This window comes from Nomascus leucogenys, chromosome 3 (genome assembly GCF_006542625.1).
Source record: "Nomascus leucogenys isolate Asia chromosome 3, Asia_NLE_v1, whole genome shotgun sequence".
In the NCBI taxonomy this organism is placed as follows: Eukaryota; Metazoa; Chordata; class Mammalia; order Primates; family Hylobatidae; genus Nomascus; species Nomascus leucogenys.
The window spans coordinates 94,306,115-94,329,262 of NC_044383.1; the positions used below are offsets into that span (position 1 = coordinate 94,306,115).

The 23,148-nt window shown below is 37.8% G+C and overlaps 1 protein-coding gene across 2 annotated transcripts in view; it reads right to left on the reverse strand.

Moving 5' to 3' along the window:
• Positions 1-23,148, reverse strand: part of SEC63 (SEC63 homolog, protein translocation regulator) — an 84,928-nt gene that overhangs the window by 25,581 nt on the left and 36,199 nt on the right. For both annotated transcript variants that reach the window (XM_003278922.2, XM_030809534.1), the window contains 10 exons: positions 19,121-19,182; positions 18,140-18,198; positions 16,740-16,790; positions 13,800-13,908; positions 11,567-11,661; positions 11,333-11,465; positions 9,532-9,624; positions 7,713-7,867; positions 6,253-6,400; positions 2,174-2,256 (listed from right to left, as the gene is read on the reverse strand). In XM_003278922.2, the coding sequence (XP_003278970.1) occupies positions 2,174-2,256; positions 6,253-6,400; positions 7,713-7,867; positions 9,532-9,624; positions 11,333-11,465; positions 11,567-11,661; positions 13,800-13,908; positions 16,740-16,790; positions 18,140-18,198; positions 19,121-19,182 (988 nt within the window). The remainder of the gene's footprint in view (positions 1-2,173; positions 2,257-6,252; positions 6,401-7,712; positions 7,868-9,531; positions 9,625-11,332; positions 11,466-11,566; positions 11,662-13,799; positions 13,909-16,739; positions 16,791-18,139; positions 18,199-19,120; positions 19,183-23,148) is intronic.

Genomic DNA, 23,148 nt, shown 5'->3' on the forward strand with positions numbered 1-23,148 from the left:
CCTCTATTAAAAAAAAAAAAAAATTAGGCCAGGCATGGTGGCTCATGCCTGTAATCCCAGCACTTCGGGAGGCTGAGGGGGACATATCACTTGAGGACAGGCATTCAAGACCAGCCTGGGCAACATGGAGAAACCCCATTTCTACTAAAAATACAAAAAATTAGCTGGACATGGTGGTGCAAACCTGTGGTCCCAGCTACTCAGGAGGCTGAGGTGGGAGAATCATTTGAGCCTAGGAAGCGGACGTTGCAGTGAGCCGAGACTGCACCACTGTACTCAAGCCTGGGTAACACAGTGAGACCGTGTCTCGACAAAAAATAAAATAGGCCAGGCGCAGTTGCTCATGCCTGCAACCCCAGCACGTTGGGAGGCCAAGGTGGGTGGATCACTTGAGGTCAGGATTTCAGGACCAGCCTGGCCAACATGGTGAAACCCCATCTCTACTAAAAACACAAAAATTAGCCCAGCGTGGTGGCATGTGCCTGTAATTCCAGCTACCAGGGAGAGACTGCGGCAGAAGAATCACTTGAACCTGGGAGGCAAAGCTTGCAGTGAGCCAAGATTGCACCACTGCATTCCAGCCTGGGTGACAGAGCTAGCTAGACTCCATCTCAAAAAAAAGATGAAGGAAATATATACAAAATGATTGGACTGGATTTAACAAAAAAGCATGAGACAAGTACCAATCTACATTTAAGTGCATATATGTACGTATGCACTATAAAGATCCAGATGGTAAATATGAGCATGGAGAAAGACAGAAGACACACAACAAGAAGATTATGCATTCTGGTCATCTGAGGCTGACAAGGGGTTTTCCTAAAGAAAATGAGAGAGATGGGCTGAGCACGGTAGCTCACGCCTGTAATCCCAGAACTCTGGGAAGCCAAGGCAGGTGGATCACCTGAGTTGAGGAGTTCAAGACCAGCCTGGCCAACATGGTGAAACCCCATCTCTACTAAAAACACAAAAATTAGCCAGGTGTGGTGGCGTGTGCCTGTAATCCCAGCTACTCGGGAGGCTGAGGCAGGAGAATCACTTGAACTCAGGAGGTGGAGGTTGCAGTGAGCCAAGATCACGCCATTGCACTCCAGTCTGGGAAACAAGAGTGAAACTCCGTCAAAAAAGAAAAAAAAAAAGAAAGAAGGAAGGGAGGGAGGGAAGGAGGAAGGAGGGAAGGAGGGAGGGAGGGAGGGAGGGAAGGAAGGAAGGAAGGAAGGAAGGAAGGAAGGAAGGAAGGAAGGAAGGAAGGAAGGAAATGGGAGAGAGAAGGGATCCATGAGAAAAACATCATTTAGCTCTACAGGTATACATGCATTATATGTATGTATTAGGCTACATACAGGGATAAGCCTCAAAACGAATCATCTCGAAGTGGTGGGATTTTAGGTAGTTTTAATTTGTTCCTATACTTTTCTGCATTGCTTAAATTTTTTCCAGACAATATAAATGTTTCACATTATCAGGAAAAAAATGTTATTTTTATTGTAATTCTTAAATTTTGAAATGAAAAATAAAAAAGTCAATTCTCTATAGAACTGACTAAAAAGGAATAGGTGATGAAATTCTCATCAGTAACAACTTCTGTATAGCACTTCACAGCTCAAGAACTATATCCACATTACTTTGTTATGATTATGTTTTATAGAGAACTAAACTATCACACAAAGGATTATTTTCCACTTTTTTTTAGTGTATGTGAAAACTGTCTCATGAAAATTAATTTAAAATTTCAAAAGAGTTAATAGAATTTGCGGCCAGGCGCGGTGGCCCACACTTGTAATCCCAGCACTTTGGGAGGCCGAGGCGGGGGAATCACGAGGTCAGGAGATCGAGACCACGGTGAAACTCCGTCTCTACTAAAAAAATACAAAAAATTAGCCGGGCGTGGTGGCGGGTGCCTGTAGTCCCAGCTACTCGGAGAGGCTGAGGCAGGAGAATGGCGTGAACCCGGGAGGCGGAGCTTACAGTGAGCCGAGATCGCGCCACTGAACTCCAGCCTGGGCGACAGAGCGAGACTCCGTCTCAAAAAAAAAAAAAAAAAAAGAGTTAATAGAATTTGCAAAATTAGATCTTGGTATTACAACAGTTTTGACTTTGAGAATGAGGAAAATAAATATAAAAGCCTTGACACACAACTCTTAAAGCATAAAAATACAGACAGACTACTTACAGCCATTGTTTGCCTTGTCAACTTAACCAACACTGTAACTAAGGATCCTACTGTGATGTTGTTGCTATCTTCATCATCTAACACTGTTAAGATGGAAGAAAAAAAAACAGCAAAAAATAAAAATCAAGTTCTATGTTAATGCAAACAGCAAAACTTAGCTTACCCAAATTAGTCTGGCACTTCAGTATTTCCAGCATATTATATTTTAAATTTGTTAAAAAAATAACTGATTGACTACTCTGTATAAGGTTCTCCAGTAGATGCTTTTAACAATTAATTCATTTAATCCTTAAAATAGCTCTACAAAGTATTTCCACTTTCAGAAACTAAGGTTTAGCCAGGCGTGGTGGCTCATGCCTGTAATCCCATCACTTTGGGAGGCCAAGGTAGGAGGATGGCATGAGCTCAGGAATTCGAGACCAACCGGGCAACATGACAAAACCTTGTCTCTACAAAAATACAAAAATTAGCCAGGCGTGATGGTGCACGCCTGTAGTCTCAGCTAGTCGGGAGGCTGAGCTGGAGGATAGCTTGAGCCTGGGAGGCGGAGGTTGCAGTGAGCCCAGATCGCGCCACTGCACTTCAGGGCAACAGAGTGAGACCCCATCTCAAAAAAAAAAAAAGAAAAGAAAAGAAACCGAGGTTCAGAAATAAAGTAAAATACCCAAACTCACACAACACCTGCATTCACACACTAAGCTTCAAACCCAGGCTTTTGAAAACACAATATAATGTCAGACCTACCACAACACAGTTCTCTCATAGTGACATAAAAATAGGGTTCTGTCACCCTATTAAACTGTGCAAACCTTACATTCACAAGATTTTACCTGTATGATCAATGTCTGTCTGAAAAAAATAATGAAAACTAGTATTCCTAACCACACTAAAGAGACATTTTTTTAACGGCAAGAACAAATATATCCTCTTTACACTAAAAAGCACTTTTGAAAAGGCATTTTTTCAATAAATGGTACTAAATACATGTTTTTGCAATTATTTAATTTTTAAAACCATATTTCCCACACATATCCCCAAAAACTCTACTATAAAGTTAATAAAACAAAATAAATAAAAATAAAATAACTCAAATATACCTTCCATTCAAATGTGATCATTAATTCATTTTTTCTACAGATTTTATATGTAAGATAGTTCTTCTTACATGTTTTTACCTACAGTTTTAAGTTTGTTATGTTTACTTTTCATACTGGTCTGGCATTTACTAACATATCACCAGTTGAAAAGAATGGCCTCCAATAATCTACAATTGCTATCTCCATTACTGGCTATAAGGTGCAGCAGCTGGGTATCAACAAAGGGTATAATATCCCTTCTTCACCCTGGAAGTCTCCATTATCAAAAATCAAATCTGGGCCACATATTTATCTACATTTTTCATTTTGCACAGCTGTATGTGCACAAGCACGTCATGTGAAATAAGCACAAGAATGCTGACTTGCTGTTTGGTGCTTTAAAGTGAAGAAAAGGACTACGGGAGATTCTATTACAGATTCTAGCAAGGTAGGGAAGGAGATCCACCATCTCCAGCATTATTATCATGCAGATGCCCCCTTTCCTGCTTCTATACTTCTTCTACTCCTCCTTCACCAACTATAGCACTATTATTACATAATTAGGCAGCACCGTAAAAATATAAATAAACTGTCTATACAAGATGCTATGGAGTGGAACACATGGTACTATTTGTCAGTGAGGCTGAACACTCTTAAATTTCTACTTTCTATAAGAAAATCTCTTCTAATATTCATTTTTCTAAGAAGCATGTACTTTTGGCCAGGCATGGTGGCTCACGCCTATAAACCCAGCACTCTGGGAGGCTGAAGTGGGTGAATCAACTGAGGCTGGGAGTTTGAGAGCAGCCTGGCCAACATGGTGAAATTCTGTCTCTACTAAAAATACAAAAATTAGCTGGGCATGGTGGTGGCACACGCCTGTAATCCCAGCTACTTGGGAGGCTGAGACAGGAGAATCACTTGAACCTAGAGGTGGAGGCTGCAGTAAGCCAAGATAGTGCCACTGCACTTCAGCCTGGGCAACAGAGCCAGACTGTCTCAAAAAAAAAAAAAAAAAAAAAAAAAAGAAAAGAAGGCTGGGCACAGTGGCTCACGCTTGTAATCCCAGCACTTTGGGAGGCCAAGGCGGGCAGATCAGGAGGTCAGGAGATCGAGACCACAGTGAAACCCCGTCTCTACTAAAAATACAAAAAAAAAAAAAAACACTAGCCAGGCATGGTGGCGGGCGCCTGTAGTCCCAGCTACTCAGAGAGGCTGAGGCAGGAGAATGGCGTGAACCCGGGAGGCGGAGCTTGCAGTGAGCCGAGATTGCACCACTACACTCCAGCCTGGGTGACAGAGCGAGACTCCGTCTCAAAAAAAAAAAAAAAAAAAAAAAAAAAAAAAAAAAGGGTATACTTTTAACAGTTCTTAATATCACAAAGTATCTCTAAGTCCCAAAATTTTTCTTTGGACAGTTTCATTAAATCAGCATAGTCCTAAATACAGCTTTTAGATTAGTATTTTTAAAGTCTGAAAACTCATGGCCCAAGGCAACCCCAACTCCTCACCAAAGCAAACCAAGTTTTCACAACACGTATGCTACACTCCAGCCAAACTGAAACCAGACTGCACTGTTTGCCTTCCTTTCCCAAACATGTCAATCTTTGGGAGCCATTCACCTGTCCTCAATTCCTATTAGAATACAAGCTCAGTAAGCAGAGGCTTTGTCTTACCACTGCTTCCCCAGCACCTTGAAGAGTGCACAGCATTCAGTATTTGCTGTATAAATAAATGGTACAATGTCTGTGTCATTCACTTTAACACTTAGCATATGTTATCTTGGTTTGTGTGTGTGTGTTTTTTAAAATTTTATAAAGACAGGGTCTCACTATGTTGCCCAGGCTGGTTTCGAACTCCTGGGTTCAAGTGATCCCCCTGCCTTGGCCTCCCAAAGTGTTGGGATTAAAGGCATGACACCACTGGGCCCAGCCCTTATCTTGTTTTTAATCTTATTGCTTCAACTAGACAATAAGCTCTCTTTAAAGACACAAACCAGGTACGGTGGCTCACACCTATAATCACAGCACTGTGGGAGGCCAAGGCAGGTGGAGCAGTTGAGCCCAGAAGCTCGAAACCAGCCTGGGCAACATGGTGAAACCCTGTCTCTACTAAAAATACAAAAAATAAAATTAGCCAGGTATGGTAGTGTGCACCTGTAGTCCCAGCTACTCAGGAGGCTGAGATAGGAGGATTGCTTGAGCCTGGGAAGCAGAGGATGCAGTGAGCCAAAATCGCATCACTGCACTCCAGCCTGGACGACAGAGTGAGACCCTGTCTCAAAAATTATTTATAAATAAATAAAATAAAGACAGAAACCATTATTAATACATCCCTGTATTCTTGGTAACTAAAAGAATGTTCTCATAATAGTAACTTAGCCAGTGTTAAAGCTCAGACCACCACCACAATGAAAGAATGGAGCAGATAGTCTCTAATTCTCTCAATATTCTAACACCATTCAGATATTGAAATAGAAACACAGGGCAATTATACAGGTAGAAAAATAGCCTTTATTTTTTTCCCTCAAAGAAAATATAGAGGTAGGGCAAGAAAAACACATGAAATGTGGCATAAAACATAGTAATTTTCAACATTTAATTAACATAAATAAGTTGGGTTTTAAAAATTTAATTTTAAAACTAAGCAGCTATTTCTTTCACACTAATAATATATTTCAAATATCTCATTCTTTTATTATGCCTGGAAGTCTTCATCATTCTTTGGAAAGTTAAGAAATTGCTAAAAGTTGAACTACAGAACAGAGTGCTCAGACTTCATCCCATTATGAGGATAATAAAAGCAGGACTCTATCAGTGTTCTCAAACTATTAGGTATAAATCATTTTCCAACATAGTAAATCTGACAGGTAAACTACAGTTCTGCAAAGTCTAATAACAAGTTATGTTATTAAGTACAGTGTTTTGAGAATCCTGAGTCAAATAAATGAGAACCAATCTATCAAAAGGGAAGCAATGTTCAACAGAGAAACCTCCCACTTACCCTGTGATTTTATATCCATGGTCACATATGGAAAACTCCCAAGGACAGCCATAACCTCTTCATATTTTTCATCTTCAAGGAAGTGCAGTAGAGTGTGACGATCTGATTCTTTTAAACTCACCAAATCCTGGATAGTTTTAATTTTATACTGAATAAAAAAAAAAAAGAAAATACATAGTTCCCTAACTCACAAAGCTTTTCATAAAAAGAAAATTACTCACATGTTAACCACAACAAAATCCAGCAACTTTTAGAAAAATGTTGATTAATGTGCATTTCAAAGCACAAAATAATGATATGGCATTTCATGACCTTTTTCTCCAAGAAAATTTAAATTAGGAATTTTTAAATTATAAAGTTAATACAGGCTTATTTTTTAAAATTGGAAAAAATAAAGTTGGAGGGAAAAAATAAGAATCTTGACTCAACCAAGAACTTTGTTAATTGATGTCCTCAGTTTATTTTCAATTTTAATAACAAAAACCTTTAATTAGCAATTAATAGGTTTATTATTAACAAACCTTTAATAATAAATGTTTACTTTTACCTAATAAGAGTAAAAATAAACCTCAATAAAGGCACACCTTCAAAGTTTTACTATGCAATATTCTCATTTTTGTTATTCTTAAAATATAGCTGTTACTGCAGTAATATCCATCTTGGCAAAATGGTTACTTAGGAGCGTGTTCTTTAATTTTCCAGGTGTTTGGTGCTAGTTATTTTTCACTTTCAAAGACACAGATTAGATCATGAGGCATGTAAAATCTCTGCTTTTAATTCTGAAGTTTTTAATTATGACAGCACAGAATCAAATTTATAAGGGGAACATGAGTACTTAAAAGGACAGAGAACTCTGATACAAATTTCTAACATGCATTTATTAATTCTACATTAATATGCTATCAAATGCAATGTCTATCCTCTGCTAGCTTTATCTATCATATACAAAATAACGTTTAAAATCTCCTACTAGAATTGTAACTTCAGTTTCTTGTATTTCCTCAAGTTTTTCATTTATACAAATTTTTGTTATACCTTAAGATTCATTATCATGTTTGTACTATAGATTATATATTCTAAATAAGAACTGTCTTTATTTGATTTATTAAATGTTTTTGTTGTTCATGCTTAACCAGTAAACAACTGCCCAACCTTAAGCCAAGAATAAAATGATTGGAAAGTAGACAGTACATTTATTTTTGGTAACATAAGGAACTGTTGACTTTTTAAGTGCACCAACCCCCAAAATAGTAAAACTACTTACAGTAGTAAAATACTATAAAACAGCTACCTAGTCAAAAAAATATTAACAGAACCACCTGAGAGAAAGTTTTAGAATATTTAAGACATTCTAAATCTAAAAAATGCATAGTAACCATTTCCAGAAAACTTTTATTCATGTTACCTTTAAGTGACAGGGCAAACTGCTGAAAACTGACTTTAAAGTAGCAAAGAATTACCTTCTTATGATTAGAAACCCGTCTAAGATTGTCCTCTTCAATATGAGGGAGCTGCAGAAGGGGAGACTTAAATTGCTGAAGTCCCTGAACGGCCATCTGAGAAAGCTTCATGCAGTTTTCTAGGGATGCCAAAGTTGGAGCACGAAACTCCCTTTCTTAGAAAGAATAGGAAAAAAAGAAACAGGGCTGGACTTTTTACATGTTCAGGAGTATACAATTCATCACAAAAACAAAATTTACACTAAATCCTTAACACCTCAAATTTGAGGATCATAGTGAAGATTTTCCGTTAAAAGTTACTAGAGAAGACACTAAAAATACACAAACTTGATCTAATGAACATTTTCCAGCAACAACCATTGATTTAAAAGAAAAATTATTTGCCCCACCTCAAATAATAGTAAATTATCAGACATTTATCAGTATCACCAACATATGACACCATGACAAGAACCAACATCACCCATAACAACAAACCATAACCACTATCCTTTTTTAAGGGCATTCCTTTCCACTACTGACCACAAATCCCCTCATTCTTTTCCTTCCATACAAAAAAAAAAAAAAAAAAAATGGCTAGGTGCTTGTAGGCATGTGGCTCATGACTGTAATCCCAGGGCTTTGGGAAGCTGAAGTGGGAGGATTACTTAAAGCCAGGAGTTGGAAACCAGACCAGTCTGGGAAACAAAGTGAGATCCCACCTCTACACAAAAGGTAAAGTTAGTTCCATGCTATGGTATGTGCCTGTAGTTCCAGCTACTCGGAGAGCTAAGGTAGAAGGACTGCTTGAGCCCAGGAGTTTGAGGCTATAGTGAGCTATGATGACCCTACTGGACTCCAACCCTGGTAGATGCTGTCTATAATTAATTAATAAAAATTACATGACATATGAATCACTATTGTATCAGTTAAAGAATTATTTCAAATTCACTGTTAGAAAAAATAATGACCTAACTCAAAAATTATTCAAAGAAAAAGAAATTTTAAATCTTTGCAAACAACTGAACAATAAAATAATTAAATTATCACGCCTGTAATCCCAGCACTTTGGGAGGCTGAGGCAGGTGGATCATAAAGTCAGGAGTTCGAGACCAGCCTGACCAACCTGATGAAACCCCGTCTCTACTAAAAATACAAAAATTAGCTGGGCGTGGTGGCATGCACCTGTAATGCCAGCTACTTAGGAGGCTGAGGCAGGAGAATCACTTGACCCTGGGAGGTGGAGGTTGCAGTGAGCCAAGATCGCGCCACTGCACTCCAGCCTGGGTGACAGAGTGAGACTCTGTCTCAAAAAAAAAAAAAAACAAGAATTAAAATCAAAAACACAGTGACCAGCGCTTTGGGAGGCTGGGGCACGTGGATCACGAGGTCAGGAGATGGAGACCATCCTGCCCAACATGGTAAAACCCTGTCTCCACCAAAAATACAAAAATTAGCCAGGTGTCGTGGTACGCGCCTGTAATCCCAGCTACTCAGGAAGCTGAGGCAGGAGAATCGCTTGAACCCAGGAGGCAGAGGTTGCAGAGAGCCAAGATTTTGTCACTGTGCTCCAGCCTGGGTGACAAAGCAAAACTCCATCTCAAAAAAGAAAAAAACAAAAACAAAGACAACAACAAAAAAAACCCACAGTGAGCTGTGATATAGACTTTAAATAACAGAAAATATAGGAAAGAAATATGAAAAGACATGAGTAAATCTAAAGAAGCTCACTGAACTGGCAGACAGAAGTCTGAGCACCCATAAATCCTAAAATATGAAGTATAATCTGCATATGCTTGCAAGAAAAAGTATAACATAATTAACTATATTTCCTCCTCACCTTCACGGTTCCGGGCCATTACTATTAGTTGGCAGATTACATTAACCATTTCTTGAAGTAGGGCAGGACACTTTTTTAGCATGAATTGCTGATCTGCAAAACAATAAAAAACCTGAAACAGATCATTTTAATTTTACAGTTAAAGCATCTTTATCACTGTGGCCCAAAACTAATATTAAAGTTATGCCACAAATATTTCACATGATCTCAGAATTTTACAGATTGAATGGAAGAGTTTCTCCTTAGTATCACTATGTCAAAAATCAGCCATAAAACCCTAGCTCAGATTAGATGTTTCAAAGACAAATTTTTAATATCATAATGTTAGGCTTAATAAACCAACTCGCAGCCGGGCGTGGTGGCTCACGCCTATAATCCCAGCACTTTGGGAGGCTGAGGCGGGCAGATCAACTAAATATGTCAAAATAAATATGTCAGCTAAATACAGGGGGAGAGATAAGAGACGCAGAAGAGAAGAAGGGGGCAATTTACAGAAAGAGAAAGACTCTTTCATTTATACTGCATATAATAGTTAACTATTAAGACCACATTAACCTATGGATTTGGTACTCCACAATGACTTGTTTCCTGCTTCTTACAGATAAGTAAAAATGGAGATGCTTATGTATCTGTACAGAACATTAGCAACAGAATTACTAGTTAATTCAGTATTTCAAAGCAACTCCAATGACACTGCCTAAATAGTGCTCCTTTATTCCACCATAAGCATCCTGTCCTATCACCAATTACTAAGCATCACATGGCCTTGTTTTCAGAAGCATTTAATTGCATTACAGTCTTAAAGGAGGTAGGGGATGGTAGGATATCATTCAAAAAGAACATTTATTTCCTAGAGATAATAACTGTCTTTTAAAACTTTAATTGAAATAATGTCGGTGAAAGAAGAGATAATTAATGACATCCCTGGAAACACTGTTGCCTCAATCAACTACTTTTCTTTGAAGCAGAATACATGGCTTCAAGTACTTATGAAGCTTTAAATAACTGTAACCACTGTTGGAGGAAGCTTGTACATGCTGAGGTGAGAGGTGTTGGTTGTTGTGAAATCCATTTTGCTCCCTCCAAAAACTTACAAAGTCCTTTAAAAAAAATCATTAGCAACTTTTGTATGATCTGCAATTAACTAAATATTTCTTATACAGAGCATTCTCTCACCTTGAAACACTAAATTTTAACACTTGCCAAAACGTCGGCTTACTTAGATCTTCAAACCATTTGAGAAGTAATTATGTAGCATATACATTTCTTTTTTAAAAAGTCCTTGAGCAATTATTTGGCCAAAAAAGAACAGCAACAAAACACATTACACCACCATGCTATGGTTTGGGTCTGTGTTCCCACCCAAATCTCATGTTGAATGGTAATCCCCAATGCTGGAGGTGGGGCCTGGTGGGAGGTGATTGGATCAGCGGGCGGAGTTCTCCCTTTGGTGCTGTTCTCGCGATCCAGTTCTCACAAGACCTGGTTGTTTAAAAATGTGTGGCACCTCCCCCAACTCTCCCTTTCTCCTGCTCTGGCCATGTGAAGACACCTGCTCTGCCTTTGCCTGCTCTGGCTTTGCCTTCTGTCATGAATAAAAGTTCCCTGAGGCCTCTCCAGCCATGCTTCCTGTACAGCCATCAGAACAATGAGCCAATCAAACCTCTTTTGTTTATATATTACCCAGCCTCAGGTATTTCTTTAGAGCAATGAGAGAACAAACTAATACACACCATTAAGTCTAATTAAATCTGCTGCTTTCATCCCACTAAAACTCTGTAGATACCAGAATCACAAATACCTTCTTCAAGCGTCTCAGGAATTTTCATTCTAGCAAGATGAGACAATAAAAGAACTCTGGCCTTCAGGCTATATGGGCAGGTAAGTGGAGGCTCATTCTTCTTTAAATTAATGCTGCCAATTTCTCTGATTAGCTAGAATAAATAAAATAATTATTCAAAAACACGCTTTTTTAAAAAAAGTATTCACTTTAATACTTAACTGCTCATTGGGGGATTTGGGAAATTAGCCTAACCTGTGGTATTAGAATATTATCCGTTGGTCTGCTTGTGGCATCTTTATTATACTGAGGATCAAATTCAGAAGCTCCAGCCAAAACCATGATAAGACCTAAGAAAACAAAAGAAATATGAAGGTAAATAAATATGCTCATTTATTAATTCCCCCTCCTGAGATACTTAATTCACTTGAAAGTGAAGCACTTTTCTAAACATGCACAATGTTAAAAATTATCTGAACTCCACTGACAAGTATTCATTTCTTCCATAAAAAAGGTAACATGTCGCTTTTTAAAATGTACACAGTATCAACCACCACAAGTGAACAGAAGTATAGATCAAATAAAGCACACCAAAGCAAGTGGAGGCATTAAAATCACTTAAAGTTCCACAGAAACTTTCTATAGAACATTAGTATTCTGTGTGGTATTAATAACTTACGTGAAAAAAGGGGGCCCTATGGTTAAATAAAGCTGAAAATAATATAAACAAGAGTTAAAGCTTTCTTTACTACCTGACTTCTCAAGGCCTTGTGTAAACCTAATATGCACTGTAATTTTCCAAAAAAATTTTATTATGGAACCCGAGAGGATTTTGTGGAAATACACATGATTAAAACCCACAGGCCGGTGGTGGCTCACGCCTGTAATCCCAGCACTTTGGGAGGCTGAGGCAGGCAAATCACGAGATCAGGAATTTGAGACCAGCCAGTTCGAGACCAAGCTGGCCAACATGGTGAAACCCCATCTCTACTAAAAATACAAAAATTAGCCAGGCATAGTGGTGCACGCCTGTAATCCCAGCTACTCGGGAGACTGAGGCAGGAGAATTGCTTGCACCCAGGAGGCGGAGTTGTGGTGAGTTGAGATTGCGCCACTGTACTCTAGCCTGGGAAACGAGAGAAACTTTGCCTCAGAGAAAAAAAGAAATCCATGTAATATACTCACAAAAGGCAGGATAGTATAGAAGTTAAGTGCACAGACCTTAGTATTTTGTCACTTCCTAGCTAAATGACCTAGGACAATATTCTTCATATCGGTGTATCTCAGCTTCTTCATATGTGCCTGACCCACAGCAAGCACAGTACTTGTGTGAGCTATTACTATTACTACCCTCAAATGTTTACTTAATAACAACTGTTCCTAAAACAGCTAAAATAACCTAGAATGTGTAAAGAAATCCACCAGCTAAACAACGCTTCTCTGACAAAGCTGTGTAAGGATACCACCCTCAGAAAAGAAACAGAAATCAAAATGATTGAGGCAAAAAGCAAACTTAAAATTATAAACATGAAACATTTTCATAAGGGAGTAAGTTTCTGTATTAACATTTCAATCCAGCTTTAGGAAGAGTAATATTTTCGATAAGGCAAAGTAGTATTAACTCATTCAGAAATGTAAAATCTGTTCACACACAGTCATATATGACCATAAGTCTCTCTCATTACTAAGAAAATTAGCAAAATTGACAAATCCAAAATACAAAAAAGTCCATTTTGGTCCCGGAGACACAATTTAAAACACATTCTTCTATTTTTTTTTTTTTAAGGAGGGATGGAGGAGCATCTATGATTTTTGCAGAGCCATCATTCTGAAAGGTAACACTCTATCTCTCAGGGATAAACTACAAAGTTTGCTTTATAGAATCAAAGAAAGTGAAAATAGTATTTTTTTCTTAAATTTTTAAATAAGAATTGGGAATGAAATACCCTAGCAGTTTTCTTTCAACACACCTAAGACTTTTTATTTTTACTACAATTAATACAGTATAACCTAATGGTTTAAGGCTCAAGAACCAGACTGCCTGGGTTCAATCCTGGATATCACTTACTGTGTATCCTTGAGTGTGTTACTTTTCCGTGCCTCAGTTTCCTCATCTATAAGATGTACTGTAAAACAGCACTTACTTACGAGAACACAGCAAAAATTAAATGAGTCAAGACATGTACAGTAACTAGCAATGTCTGGCATACAACAAATAATAAATGTTAGCTAGAATTACAAAATTTGCACGCATAAGCCTTATGGTAAAATTTCTGATGAAATATATGAGTTAATGTGAATAAAGAAAATATAAATTAAGAAATGTGATAAAGGGTGCTGGCATTTTTCTCTAGCTTTAATAATTCACTATTTATAAAACTGTACAATGGAATCTCACCAGTATAGAGTTAAGGAATATATATCAACCCCATATAAGTGAGTCACAAAACAATGTGATCAACAGCAAAGTTACTTAAAGTTTACTTACGTTTCATATCCATATTTCGGGTTTTATAAACAAAGTATGTATAAATCTGTGTTGTGCGTATTAGAATCTGGTCTCCACTATAGCGTATTGAGCGATACCACCAAGAGCCCTAAAACACAAATAAAATTAAACAAGAAAGAAAGTGTAAAAACTATGATAGGCTGGGCGAGGTGGCTCATGCCTGTAATCCCAGCACTTCGGGAGGCTGAGGTGAGAGGACTGCTTGAGCCCAGGAGTTTGAGACCAGCCTGGGCAACATAGTGAGACCCTGTCTCTACAAAAGAAAAAGAAAAATCCAAACATTAGCTGGGCATGGTGGCACACGCCTCTAGTCCCAGCTGCTCAGGAAACTGAGGTGGGAAGATTGCTAGAGCCCAGGAGGTCAGGGCTGTAGTAGCCATGATCACACTACTGCACTCCATCCTAGGTGACAGAGGGAGACTCTGTCTCAAAAAACAGCAAAACAAAACCCTGATAAATGTTAAGTCTGAGGCAGAATATGTTTATGGTCAAATCTTCTAAATACTCATAAAACAATTAAAATACCTGAGTCTCACAACAAGCACCTCTTTGTTGCATATTTCAAGTGATTTCTTTAGCAAATATTTATACTGTCTGAAGCCTAAACACTAACGTAAGTCACTGCATATATATAATTAAAACATTTACCATTTTGGATAGAAATTCCTTAAAGACCAAAAAGGGATAAAACTACCAACTGCTATAAGCACCAAGCTGGTTCTTGACACATAGCATGTCTTCAATAAATACTTGATAAACAAATGTAGGCATAATTTTACAAGTGACATGAAACTTTCATTCATATTACTTAATATGACTGGATTCTTGCAACAATCCTTCAAAGAAGGCAAAACAAACAACTTAATTATTAGGCTCACTATGTGACTAAAAGGAACTCCAGGATCAGAAAGGACATAAGTCATAAAAGTAACAAATGGTAAAAATCAAATTGTATGGTATCTCCGTGTTATAGTATTATACAGCTGTTTTAAAAAATGAGGCTGTTCTATATGTTGCATCCCCAATATATTAAGCAAAAAAAATAGAATAATGCATACATACATTAAAATCTCATTAAAGGTTTTTTTTAAAATGAATGTGTGTACACAAATGCACAGAAAAAGATTTGAAAGAGAAAACACCAAACTTCCCAATGATTCCTAAATAAATGAAGTTGAGGGTGGTAGTACGGGAATACTTTCATTTTAAACTTTAAATATATCTGTGTCAGCCAAGCATGGTGGCTCACACCTGTAAGCCTAGTACTTTGGGAGGCTGAGGCAGGATAATTGTTTGAGCTCAGGAGTTTAAGACCAGCCTGGGCAACATGGCAAGATCCCATCTCCACAAAAAAATTAAAAACTTAGCGGGGCATGGTGGTACACACTTGTGGTCTTAGCTACTTGGGAGGCTGAGGTGGGAGGATTTGCTTGAACCCAGGAGGCAGAGGCTGCAGAGAGCCATGTTTGCACCACCTTACTATATAGCAAGACCTTGTCTCAAAAATACATAAATAACAAAAATAAAATTAGGCCGGGCGCAGTGGCTCCCGCTTGTAATCCCAGCACTTTGGGAGGCCGAGGCGGGCGGATCACGAGGTCAGGAGATCGAGACCATGGTGAAACCCTGTCTCTACTAAAAATACGAAAAATTAGCTGGGCGTGGTGGCGGGCGCCTGTAGTCCCAGCTACTCGGAGAGGCTGAGGCAGGAGAATGGCGTGAACCCGGGAGGCGGAGTTTGCGGTGAGCCAAGATTGCACCACTGCACTCCAGCCTGGGCGACAGAGCGAGACTCCGTCTCAAAAAAAAAAAAAAAAAAAAATAAATAAATAAAAATAAAAATAAAAATAAAATGGAGTTTCCCTGTATTTAAAATACATATATGCATATATGCATGTCACACATATATACACATACATGCATGTCACACATATATACACAAGTATGTCACATACACGTGTCATACATACACATGTCATACATATATACACGTGTGTCATATATACACGTGTCATGCACGTCATACATATATACATGTGTGTCATATATACACGTCATGCATATATACACGTGTCATATATACACATGTCGTGCATACATATGCACGTCATGCATACGTGTGTCATGCATATATACATGTGTCTCGTATATACACGTGTCTTACATATATACACATATATGTATGTCATACATATATACACATTTCATACACATATATGTATGACATACATACACATATATGACATACATATATACACATATATGTATGACATACATATATACACACATATGTATACATATATATATATGTATCTGTGTTAACTCAGTTGTAACTTTTGTGATTTTTGTTTTTTTCTTTGAGACAAGAGTCTCGCTCTGTCGCCCAGGCTGGAGTGTAGTGGCACAATCTCGGCTCACTGCAACCTCTGCCTCCTGGGTTCAAACCAGCATGTCTGACTAATTTTTTATTTTTAGTAGAGACAGGGTTTCACCATGTTGGTCTCAAACTCATGCCCTAAATTGATCTGTCCGCCTCAGCCTCCCAATGTGCTGGGATTACAGGAGTGAGCCCCCATGCTCAGTCAGTTGTGGGTAACTTTCGAATTGGGAGGATATACACATCATGATTATGTAACGTCACCTTTAGAAGACCTTTAAAAGTATAGTTACATAATTTTTTTTTCAGTTGGGGTCTCACTCTGTGGCCCAGGCTGGAGGGCAGAGGTGGGGTCATGGCTCACTGCAACCTCAAACACCTAGACTCAAGCGATCCTCCTACCTCGGCTTCAGTGGCAAGATTCTTAAATTCAAGGATCAATGGGTTATATTCTAACATACATTTAAAATGTTACAGGGAGACTCCAAAACATGTCAATCTCCTTTCCATAAAAAATATTAACTTAAAAAGCTAGAACTTACCACAACAACTGGAAGGATAACCATAAATGCCAATCCATATACAAGTAAAACCTAGAATTGAAGAGAAAAAGAATTATGGCCTTCGTCAGGTAAATTAAAACAACATCCATGAATTTATTTTGAGGCTTACAATGGGGGAGCCACTATTAAAAGGATTCCTCATGTATTATCTTGTTTAATCCTTATTCTCAAACTCTAAGAGGAAGGTACCATTATTACCTTCCTTTTGTAGGTAGAAAACCTTTAGTACACATCGGTTACATAACTTGTCCTAGGGCACAGCTAGTAAATTGCACAGCCAGGATTTGAACTCAAGTAGTTCAGCTCTAAAGCCTATGTTCATATCCACTATAATAAATTACCTTTTAATTTGTTATTTACTGACACAATACAGATTAACACCAGCAAAACAGTTTTGTAAATTACATTTCTCTTCCAGTCAGGCAGGTATTCATATATCCACAACCTCTCAGCAGTTAGTGCCCTGGGAACAAATGAGATAAGAAGCCCCTAGCCAAAGGTTCCTTTAGCTGAATATCAAGGAGTCACTTCATAATGCTGACTAGCAATTTTTACCTACTGATTTTTCTCCTATTACTTGATCCTAAATCTGGTAGTAACTTATTCCTTCTCGACTATTCCTACTAACCAGAAGCATGACAAACAAGCTTATGCAGCAACTGTATACCCCTCAAGGTAATCAATTTTAATCTGCCAGAAAATAACTTAATAGCCATTTTCAAAACAAATTACAGACTGTGTGGATTTTGTTTTTATTGCCTCAAAGACAGCCTTTAGACAACTATTTTCAAGAAAGTTGAAGTAGGAATGTATCCCTGAGTAAAATAATTCTTGACATTTTAGGGTTGCAGTACTATCACTGATTGAAGTCTGACATCCTACCTCCTCCTGAAATACTATATGGAATATATACAATTTAATTTACTGTACATTAAAATTAGGCATAGTGCTCGTGCTTGTAATCCCAACACGGTGGGAGGCTGAGGCAGGCAGATAACTTGAGGTCAGGAGTTTTGAGAGTTCGAGACCAGCCTGGCCAGCATGGCAAAACCCCATCTCTACTAAAAATGCAAAAATTAGCCAGGCATGGTGGTCGGCACCTGTAATCCCAGCTACTCGGGGGGGTGCTGAGGCAGTACAATTGCTTGAACCCGGAAGGCAGAGGTTGCAGTGAGCCAAGATCATGCCACTGCTCTCCTGCCTGGGCAATGGAGCAAGACTCTGTCTCAAATGAATGAATGAATGAATGAATGAATGAATGAATGAATGGCACACCAGTATTTTCTTTGTAACAGTTCTTCTTATATTACCAAGACAGATTGTACATAACAAAAATTTTGTCTAATACATCATAATGTATCTTATTTAAATGTACTTACCAGAATTGAATTTTTCTGGTCAACTATCCAAGCTGGCAGGGCAATTCCAAAACTTGTGGCTGAAATAGAAAAAATATCAGTTTCTGAAGAATCTCTGCTTTCAGTTTTAATAAATATATTAAATATATTTGGGATCTATAATATATCCTAAAATTCTCCCCCACAACACAAAAACAAACTTTGAGAAAGATTATCTTATTAGTAGGTCCCCATTTCACAAAAGTTCAGGGATATAGTTTATATCTGAAACTTCAAATTTTTCAAGGAAAAAGAAACCCTGTAAGTACAAACTCCTTCTCTCAAGAAAATATAGGCCGGGCGCGGTGGCTCACGCCTGTAATCCCAGCACTTTGGGAGGCCGAGGCAGGTGGATCAGGAGGTCAGGAGATCGAGACCATCCTGGCTAACACAGTGAAACCCCATCTCTACTAAAAATACAAAAAATTAGCCGGGCGAGGTGGCGGGCGCCTGTAGTCCCAGCTACTCAGGAGGCTGAGGCAGGAGAATGGTGTGAACCCAGGAGGCGGAGCTTGCAGTGAGCCGAGATCACGCCACTGCACTCCAGCCTGGGCGACAGCAAGACTCTGTCTCAAAAAAAAAAAAAAAAAAAAAAAAAAAAAAAAAAATATAAATTATTTTATATGTCCTGAGTTTACATAAACACTATGAACACATGAGAAAATGTGAAGTCAGCAAAGAAAAATAGATTTTTTTTCCTCCAAATTTTTATCAACTAGTAATTGGAAATGATAGTGATTACTCTTCTCTCTCGATCAACTTTATAATTTAAGTTATAATTTTCTTTCAAACTAGTCTTTAGAAAGAAAAATAAAGCAAAAATTAATGAGAGCTCAATTTATCTATGTTAAACTCCATGTGAGTATAAGTTTATTAAGAAAATAATATTATTCCTTTAATCTGGTTAACATTTTTATAATATATACCATATCGCCAATATTTAAAAATCATCATTTACCACACCTTGAGGCCCATCTGGATTTCCAAATTCTTCCCAATTTTTCCGGGACTCTTCATCAGTTAAACTAGCATCAAAAGAACAAAGTTGCAAAATTAGAAAGCCACATTTGAAAAACAAGTACTCATACAGACAAACTCCATTAGCCAACCAACTCATTTCTTACAAGATACTGATTCCATGAATCAAGGAAAGTTTCTCTGAAATCGGGAGAAAGGGAAAGGCAGGAGCAAGAAATGCTGCATTAACAGAAAATGCTAACTATTGCATCTTGATACTAATTCCTGGTTGGCCCATGGTTCTCAAGCTTAACCAGTTCAACCAGATCAAACTTTAAAGGCAACTACATTTTCCAAGAAGGCAGGGAGAATTGTAGGGGATTTTTTTCCCCTTCTACTCTCATATATTTTCCAAAATTTCTTCAATGAGCATGTTTATACATTAATAATGATAAATACACATTTTTTAAAAACTAAATTTAATTCATAATGGTAGCTTCCCTACAAAACAATTGCACCACATTCTGAAAGAAACAAATGACCACCACATGTAAAACTCCATTGCTGCGGGTAAGGTAATTTGCACTGTGCTAAGATCATAATTTTCTCCTAAGCCAACTGCCAGAAGAACTAGGAAAATTTCTCCTAAACAGCAGCTTCCTAACCCAGGGAATGTGAAAGTTAGAGTAATTTTTAGATACCTAAAATGTAACCCCTGACTTTGACAATGGCTCAAGGTACAGAGTCAAGAGTAGCTTTATTCCAGTTCCCAGTGAAGATGTTAAAAAGCATTAAAATAGGCCGGGCACGGTGGCTCACGCTTGTAATCCCAGCACTTTGGGAGGCCGAGGTGGATGGATCACGAGGTCAGGAGATCGAGACCACAGTGAAACCCCGTCTCTACTAAAAACACAAAAAAATTAGCCGGGCGTGGTGGCGGGCGCCTGTAGTCCCAGCTACTCGGAGAGGCTGAGGCAGGAGAATGGCGTGAACCCAGGAGGCGGAGCTTACAGTGAGCCAAGATCGCGCCACTGCACTCCAGCCTGGATGACAGAGTGAGACTCCGTCTCAAAAAAAAAAAAAAAAAGCATTAAAATAAATTTCCAATTCCTTAGAAAAATATACAATGTAGTTAAGGAATATAAGGCAGAAACCACCCCACCAACACACACGCTCAAAAATGACCAATAACATAATAAGGAAGACATTCTTGGAGACCAATTGGTAAAAGATCTTGCATATGGTCAAATCTAATTTTAGTCGTACTTCTACTTCTCAAAACTTAAGAGGCAATGTAGTTTCTATTTAACAAAACTCCAATCTGAGATAGGCAATGCAGAAATACCTTTATAAAATAGTAAAAAGCACATTCATTAGTTTTCAATGACCTGAAAATATTTTTAAATTTATCAATTTAGTCATTTATGCAAACAGGTGCCTTGATATCTTTAATCCTTATTTAATTGTAACTTCACTTACACTATTTGATGAAAGGCCATAGAAAAATACAGGAGCCAATGAAAAGCATTACTAAATAGGTTGCAAGTTAATAAGGAATAGTGCTACGATTTTCTTTTCAAAATTGAGGGATGTTTCTCAAAAAATTTTGTCCTAGATTCCCTGTACAACTGTCCACCCAACTCAGAGTTTTAGCTTGTTTCTTTCACTATTGTCTTCTAATTGGATCCTTCTGCCCAAAATAATCATCTCTGCCTCCTTCTGCCTTTGTGATTATGCAAAACAAACTGCTCTGTCCTCTATACAATACTCCCAGATTTTGCCAAATAAAGCATAGCTCACATCAGAGACACTCTGATTTTGCAACCTACAGACATACGAGTTATGATTGCATTAACTCACTCATTAAACTGACTTCTTTACATTAACTCACTCATTAAACTGACTTCTTCAACTGCTGTGTGATGGGAACCATGTTGAACATTCAATCTAATAAAATAAGTCAGCAACTTAAAGTCAGTTTAAGAAGCAAATGATCTTTTGTTACTTAGTATTTCAGTATAATACCACTTCTAAGAGTTAAAGTACTTAAAAGCTGTGTAATTTTAGTATAATTCACATTTAACAAGCTTAAACAATACGAATGATGCTAACTGAATTTTTGAAAATTCAATGAGTGTAGTTTCCTAAACATGATTATATCCCTTAACTTTTTTGGGGTGACAGGGAGGATGATCATAGATTCTCTTATGAATCTAAGGAAATCTACCACCCCTTTGCCCTGGGAAAAATGCACATTACAAAGACACATAAATTTTGCATACAATTTCAGGGACTCCAGATTATAAATCTTGATCTAGAGAATGCTTTCACTAAACTGTAAACAAGTGACCATGAGTTGGCTATGCACAGTTATTATAAGTTACATGCTCATCTGTAAAAACTATATGCTTTTATAAAAATTAACATATCTTTAAGGTGACAACAATGCTGCCCACTTGCTATACAATAGCTTTAAAGACAGGTTTTACATCTGAAACCAAAATCTCAATTCTATCTAGATAATGAACCAGAGAATTCAATGATATAACTCCTAAAGGAAAGAGTGAGAATCTGATGAAAAAAAAAAAAAAAATGAAATGACCCAGCTGGTTTATTGTAATAGGCAACTAAGGAGAGAGAAATGATCTCAAATAACCTAAGCAAGTTCTAAAAAACTTTGCACATCAAAGCCTATATAACTGCATTCCAAGGCTGCTAGAGATATTCACGAGACAGGAACTTCAACTCAAGCACTTAGAACTTATAGTTAGTAAAATATACACCTTTATCTAATATAGTTATATTTATGCAAGTTACATAATCTCAAAGTTCTAGGTCCCACGATAATTTCACTTTTTCATTGGTCTTATAGAACGTCAACTATTTAAGACATTTTATACATAAAATATTCTATAGTTTAACCACATAACTGAGTTAAAACTAAACGCCTTATATTATTCTTGTGCATTTTTCAGAATAGTGACCACACATCATAGTCAGATTTCCAGAAATCTGAGAACAAAATTATAAACTTGAAAATGTTAAAATACCTAAAGACTGGGGGGATAGGGTGGGGGGATTTCACCAAAGCACTAAAATTAAAACTACTAATTAAATAATCTTGGCTATCTGACTTCCTCTGGAAATGTCTTTTTAAATTACCCGAAGACAGCAATCAAGGCATACCAATACTTGTGAAAAGAGAGTAAATGCTTGAAGGAGATGCTAACTGAAAGACAGCAATCTCAAGGACAACTGCTACACAGAAAATGTAGTACACACTTCAAAAGTCCTAATGGCACTGCTTTATTACAGAATCATATAGTAATTCACACAGATAAACAGCAAGCCACAAAAGAAGGGGAGAGAAGAGACATAGTCAATATCCTCTACTAAGTACAAAAATAAGGTGATATCTCCCAAACTTCTGTCATTCACATGCCACTTTCACAGTTTGCTATTATAACTTAGTATCCTATTGCAAGCAAACTTCTTATTGCACTTTGCAGATAATCGTGGTTTTTTGCCATTTGTGTTAACCCTGCATCAAGCAATTCTATCAGTGCCATTTTTCCAACAGCATGTGCTCACTTCATGTCCCTCTCTCTAAGTCTCACAATATATCTAATGGTTTCACTATTATTTTATCTGTTATAGTGATATGTGATCTTTGACATTTCTATTGTCATTGGGGGGCTGGCACACAAACTGCACCTGCAGAAGAAAAAGAATTTAATACATGTGTGTTTCAAATGCTCCACTCACTGGCCATTCCCCCATCTCTCTCCCACTCCTCACGCCTCCCTATTCCCTGAGACATAAAAGATTCAAACTGGGCAAATTACTAACCCTAAAATGGCCTCTGTTGGGAGCAAGCCCCCAAAATCTGGCCATAAACTGGCCCCAAGACTGACCATAAACAAAATTTCTGCAGCACTATAACATGTTCATAATGGCCCTAACGTACGTGCTGGAAGGTTGTGGGTTTACCGGAATGAGGGCAAGGAACACCTGGCCCGCCCAGGGCAGAAAAC